Source organism: Acyrthosiphon pisum, chromosome X (genome assembly GCF_005508785.2).
Source record: "Acyrthosiphon pisum isolate AL4f chromosome X, pea_aphid_22Mar2018_4r6ur, whole genome shotgun sequence".
In the NCBI taxonomy this organism is placed as follows: domain Eukaryota; kingdom Metazoa; phylum Arthropoda; class Insecta; order Hemiptera; family Aphididae; genus Acyrthosiphon; species Acyrthosiphon pisum.
Window position 1 is genome coordinate 8,917,961 of NC_042493.1, and position 6,950 is coordinate 8,924,910.

At 33.2% G+C, this 6,950-nt stretch overlaps 1 protein-coding gene across 1 annotated transcript in view; it reads right to left on the reverse strand.

The window, feature by feature from the left end:
* LOC100164184 (KN motif and ankyrin repeat domain-containing protein 2) overlaps positions 1–6,447 on the reverse strand; it is a 55,073-nt gene extending 48,626 nt beyond the window's left edge. Inside the window, exon 1 of the mRNA XM_001942584.5 lies at positions 6,083–6,447. Within this exon, the coding sequence (XP_001942619.2) occupies positions 6,083–6,119 (37 nt within the window). The 5' untranslated portion in view covers positions 6,120–6,447. The remainder of the gene's footprint in view (positions 1–6,082) is intronic.
* Between the last annotated feature and the right edge of the window lie 503 nt (positions 6,448–6,950).

Here is a 6,950-nt window from a genome sequence, read left to right on the forward strand (position 1 = left end):
CGTGGTGGTGGGTAAGATGGAACAAATTCCGTTTTTCTTTACATAATGTTTTTTATTAAAATAATATTTTTAAATATTTTAGAGTGAACAATTATAAAACTAAGGAACATTGGCTTATAAATACTTATATATAACATATAAATTCAGAATTTTTCTGTAAAATTCAACATACTATAACGAATTAATAAATGTCATGGGTTCCCTTAAGTAGGTAGGTATTGATTTTCCGAACTCGTGTGCATAACTAATTCTTATTTAAATAAAATAATAGTTACATTTAATTAATATGTACATTGTACAATACATTTAATTAATTTTACCAACGTTATTAAAATAATGAAATTGCTGAATCAATGAGAGGCTAAAATATTTCTAATGTTATTTTTCTATTATTACCTACCCATTTAATACAATGGTATTTCACATTACATACAATTTTCCAAATACTAATAATAATATTTAGTAAATTACTGACCTCAGTAAGATTGGCTCATGAGTAATATTGTATACTTGTGTAGTCATGTCTCTATAATATCAATGTTTATTATTTATATCTACGAAATATATAAATATTTATTTTACTTATATCCAATATGATGTAGGTATTGATAATTGACGCATATCTGAACTTTAATATATTAACTATTGACATATGTACATTGTACAACCTATTTAAGTTATTTAAATCTATAATTTAACAATAACAAAGTATTTTTCATTTGATGAATTACATATTTACAAAATCATTTAAAATATGTTTCTAATGCATTAATATTTAATAGTACAGGCTACAGTAAATTATTAAAAATTAGCATTATGCACAACCTACGTTACAATAGTTTTAAAATTATTTTTTATATAATAATAACTTCGTAATGATTTGATCTATATTATTTTCTGTAATTTATAATTTAATTCTGCAGCCCATCTGTTTGAAATGATCGCTAGTAAAAATAAAACACGAACAAAAAGTTTAAGTCAAACAAGACCATAAAATGTGTAAGGGGTTAATTTCCAATTTAATCATATTATAATTAATATCGTCAAACGACCTTAGGTGAAACGTATCATACATTCATGCAAGATACGATCTAACATGATGGCCACCAACCATGAACATAATCATATATTTTATGAAAAAAATAGTATTAATAATTTATTTTAATTATAAATAAATTATACGAAAAAAAATCTGTGAAATTGTAATACAACATAATGGCGTCGTTACTTGTTAAGTGTTTGATAAATTTCTTTATAAATATGATAAGTGGAGCGATTGCAGGATACTGTAATGGTTAGGTATTGAATATTGATGAATAATAATATTGCAAACATAATATTATTCAAATTTATTAGATCCCCGACTGTGATTAACGTAAAAGTGAAAATTATTCCAATTTGCTGCCAAATATAGTATAAAATAATAATATAGTTAATATACACGTTTACAAGAATAGTGCGTGGTTCATGATAATAATAATAATATAGTCCTTATAAGTTATAATGTTCCCTATATATTTTAATGATATACGTGAATTTCAATGTATAATATTATCGCGGTGTCTTCGTTGTGTCATCTGTTTACAAAACTACAGTATAATCAGTATAATGTACACAACATATTATTTACCAAGTTGTTGAAACACGTGTAGGATAATATCGTCCCCGTTCATGCAAAACACAAGTCCAAACATTTTGGAATTTTTGCAACTTTTGCAATTTTTTCAAACTTTAAATGTATACCATATGTAACCAAATTTTTTTTCTTTCTTTTTTTAATTGAGTTTCCATTAAGGGAAGTAGCTGTTTATGGAGTAGTTGTAAATGTTGACACTGTGAAATTTATAATTCTTATTATTGTTAAAATACAAATTTCTAAGTCAGACTTAGTGTACTTTGCATGAACGGGGACGATATTACATTCAAACGTAAAGGTAAATTAGATAAAAAAAGTTATAAAAATTAATTTATAAAACCACGCGAATGTATAATCCGGTACAAGAAAACAATATGAATATTGAAATGAAAACAAAAATAAAACAATGTACTTTATTAAAATATTACTCATCTACATACGACGTTTCATGGACGTGTATAAAATGAAACAGTGAAGTTTCCACTGCGCTATGTCGACCATCGTGATGTATATCGGATAAGTACAATAAGGAATATCTAGTTTGACCTACATACTTATTTCATTTTCCATGAATGGGAAACAAGTACTGAATTTTTCAAAATAAGTTACCATAAAATGTTACAAAGCAGTTGACAGTACAGGTTCAATAAATTGTAGCATTTTTTTAGCACAATATTATTTATTACCCATTATATTGAAGGGAAAAAAAGGTAATAAGATAAATGTTATTGTTTAGGCGCTATATGGCGTGTTCCGGTGTGCCAGCATGTTAAGTCTAAACAAATCGCGAGCGAAAAAAAAATATTATTACTATCTATAATCGATTCTAAAAATTTAAATAATTGTCTAACTGTAATACTACATTAAATAATGACGCTATACGACTCATAGCTACTGACTGTCATTATTTATTATCCACATTTTTTATGATATATAAAAAAAAAAATAAAACACAAATGAGAATAGTTGTTGTCGTGGCTGGTAATATTACGTGAATGCGATGATGTTATTTGCTACCGAATACTTCTTGAAATGTCTTTATTGATATTATATTTGAATTGAATTTTTTTTTTACTTCGTGGTGATAATAATTTTTTGATTACTAATTATAAAACGGCCGTGATACGACAGACGACAGTAACATGTATTTATTTCAGTGTTGTATTTAGTGTCTACCTTTCTACCTTTCTGATAAAAACCCATAGAATATTGCAGGATTATAACAAAACTAAAGAATAATGACTGATCTATACAATAAACATATTACTCACATATTAATATTAGATATTATTCTTTATTACGTAAGAGGGACTGAAACTCGTTGAAGTTTAGTTCTACTACTCGTACTTATTATAGTATTCAATAAGCATATTTTGATTTAATAACAAACCCATGGGAATATCATAATAGTTAATTGAAATTTGACAATCAAAATTAAATGTCAATGTCAAATTAATTATATACAATTATTATAAATATATATTAATAAATAGTAATAATATCACATATTATTCAACATACATATTTATGTAGATATAAATTGTTTATTTTTCTAAAAACATTGCAATAATACCAATGGTTAATTCACTTATACATTGTAAACACTATTATAATGAATTATAATAGTATAATACTTATAATACCTATAATACCTATAATTTAAAATTTAATTTATGCCAAAAAACTTTGTTTTTTTTTTCAATTATAAGGTGATAAGGTTTTTAGCTAACTTGTAAAAGTGTATAAAACTAAACATAAGTAATATTCATAATATAAACTCGTTTATCATTGGTATTTCATAAAGGATTTATATAGTTTACTTGGCAGTAAATTAAATAGGCAATAGAAAGTTGAAAATGCCGCAATGATTCTGCATAATCCGAAACTTTTCAACCAACTATAGCTTTAACCTAGTTAAACGCAATAATTACATTTGAGTCAATACCGTATGCTTTAAAAATCGAACATATAGTAGGTTAGGTATTCATGGTAATCGGTGGCTAAACGTTCACCTTCGAAGCGAAACATCATCACTACACTGGAGATAACATATGTTACGCGAGCGGTTTACGTACGTAGTACCTATTCAATATCGTTTCACGACGGCGGCGATAATCGTGTTTTCCTATTCGCGTACTTACGTTTCGGCGCAAATAGTACCTATAATATCAAGGACGTATATATCTATATAATATACAGGGTGATTATTTTAACAGTAAACACGCATTATAGGTAGGTATCAAAAAGTATTGACGATTATGAAAATAATTTATTTTTACTCCGCTCCTCTCAATTTTAAATATTTTTAAGTTATAACTAATTAACTATTCATTCAAAATTGTTATCGTTCAAAACTGAAAGCATTTTTTTTTTTTTATTATTAGGTATTGTTATTTTAAAAGCGTCCATAGGTATTTTAACTTTTAAAGGATAAAGAGCGTTTACTTATAAAAGAATCACCGTGTAGTGTCGTAATATTTTATATCTGAAATTAATGTTTTCGAATTATCTATGCATAATCTAGGCATTAAATATATATATATATATAGTTTCGGCATTTGGTAGGTACAATAAATACCGTGACGAGAGGAGTAATATCAAATAAATGGAGAAAGTATTACCTTGGAGTGACAACGTCACCTTGACAGTCGAAAATAATTATTTTATAAATTACGGTATAATAACATAATATTATACCTTATTCAAACTACCTACTGCACTCCTGCTGCAGACGCATGCATGGCGCATGCAGGTATTATAATATTATGCAGTAAGAATCCACTTACACCGCCCGGTTCCTAAGTAGTACTAATGCATTTTCGGCGTCCGTGTCGTGTTCGTTTCGATTTAGTCGTAAATTTAACCGCGTGACCGATTCGGATGAGAAAAAAAACAAATCAACCAGATGACAATACCGCATTTATATAACGCACGTCGTCCTACTCGTCCTGTACACGCGCTGCACGGGGGTTATAACGTACCCGATGCTGCGCAATTTATACAAAAGATCGTGTGGGAGCTTTGTGCGAGTTTCTAAAAAGTGAAAACAATCGTACATATCCATATACATATTATATCGGTACGTATTTGTACATCGAAATCAGTTCCATTTTCGGAAACTGCGAGCAGAAAGTGCGACGGCGAGACTACTGCACTAAATTGCAGCAGCGGCGGATACCACCTGCTCCTATTTTACATCACTATAATATACGTCCAACCGCCGAATGCTCGCGCGATTTTCACGTGCACAACAACGGTAATAATAATAGTAATAAGCAATGGGTTTTCGATAACAATCGTCGAAACGGACGTTCAAAAAGAACAAGACGGACGTGTCTGTATACCCACATTCGGTCGACGCCGTAGTCGCAATGTTCCAGTGTATGTATAAATGTATAATAATATAATAATATTGTAAGACCGGCTGGGTCCGAAAAGGTTCGGTGAAGACGAAACATAAAATAAAAACCGACGGTCGATTTTTTTTCTAAAGAAATCGATTCGATTACGTGCGCCGCGGGCACACATAGTTATATAGGACATGGGTACTATATACGTATATACCGACAAACCGTATAATATAATAATAATGTACGGGCACGTTCCGCGGTACCTATATTATATTATACGCACAATGATATCGCGTTTTATGTGAGTACGACGGGGTTGGGGCCAGAGGGTAGGAATAAAAATATAAAACACAAAATGTGCGGATGGCAATGGTGATGAGCCCTGGGGGAGGGGGGGGTGTTCAGAATCGGAGCGAGGCTCGTCGCGGCCCGCGCGTTTCCAGGAAAGCGTGGCGATGAAATATTATTACCGCGAGACGACGGCAGTCGCGCCGGCCCGTCGTCACCGCGGTGCCAACCACACACGAATCCCACGCGCGGACGACACCTACCCGCGGGTACACACGCACGTCGTTTATACAGATATCCTGTTGAGCGTACCAAACCGATATTAATATTATTATTATTATTATTATTATTAAACCGTAGCTGCAGCAGCAGCAGTTCGTAGGTAAGTGTAACGGCGACGGTGTGCGACACCACGATTTATGTAACACCGGTTTTGCCTACACCATCCGGTCGCGGTAGTCGTCCGACGGAAATTTCACACCGATAACAATAATATAATAATAACAATAATAATAATAATACTTTATGCTTTTACAGTTTTAAATTACTGCACAAATCATAATAATATATGATCTACTTACATAATATTATTATAATACCTACCAGCAACTGTTATTTTTAACCACGATTCGCAATGGTACTTCTGGTGGGTGGCAGTGGGTGGGTTACATGAGGTGGGTTGAGGGGCAGACTGAATCTGCGATCAAAACTTTTACTTAGAGTCGGTCAAAATCGGTTAGTCGTCTGCAACCACCCACCCACCCTCCACCCACGAATATAATTAATATGCATAGTCGGCTGAACTCACCTGTGATCATGGCGTTCCGATTTCGCGCCGAGTACATGGTGGTGGCGGCGGCAGCGACAGTGGATTCGGTGGGTCACGTCGTCGCGTCTCCGGAGTTTTCCATGGTTTTTCGACGACAGATGGTCCGGCGGCTGCGGAGTTACACGCGCTCGGCGGCCCCGCGGAAGGTGTAGTAAACCTCTAGACCAATACTTTCACGAAACACGGTGGAAACCGGGAAAAAAAATCGGAAAATTGCGAGCACCTTTGACGAGGGGATGCGGAGGGAAAATCGTTTTTACAAGACGCGAGGAGCAGCGCGCACGACGACCGGCGAAACAGGTACCGACCGCGGTGGACCGGCGAACGGTTGTGGCGGCGGGGAAACCGCTTTGCCGGACCGATTCCGCCGCGGCCGTTCGTCTTTGGCGGTCGTGCCGCGGATCGTGGTGGGGTACTGCGATGGCGGCGTGCGGTACAACAACATTGCCGCCAACGCCGACTCGAGTCTTCTTCTCCATTCTAAATCATCGACACGAGCACACCGCGGGGCTTAATCCCCCAAAATTCAGCCCAGTCGTATACAGAATACCTGTTGTTAAAATGTCTAAAAAATATTTATTTAATAATATTATGATTGAAATGTTTTTATTAATTTATAACTGTTGAATAAAATACTCACCACCTCGGAAAAGCACACAGACACGCATATTAATATATTATTATGCGGGTACATGTATATTTTAATACATTTATGTGTTTATAATATTGTAATAAATTGATTAACAGAACAATATATGACGTATAATATAATATAATATAAAATGTATGTTACAGGCTTATGGCCTACGGGTCGTATGAGCGGCAAATTAAACATTTTGGTATTCTT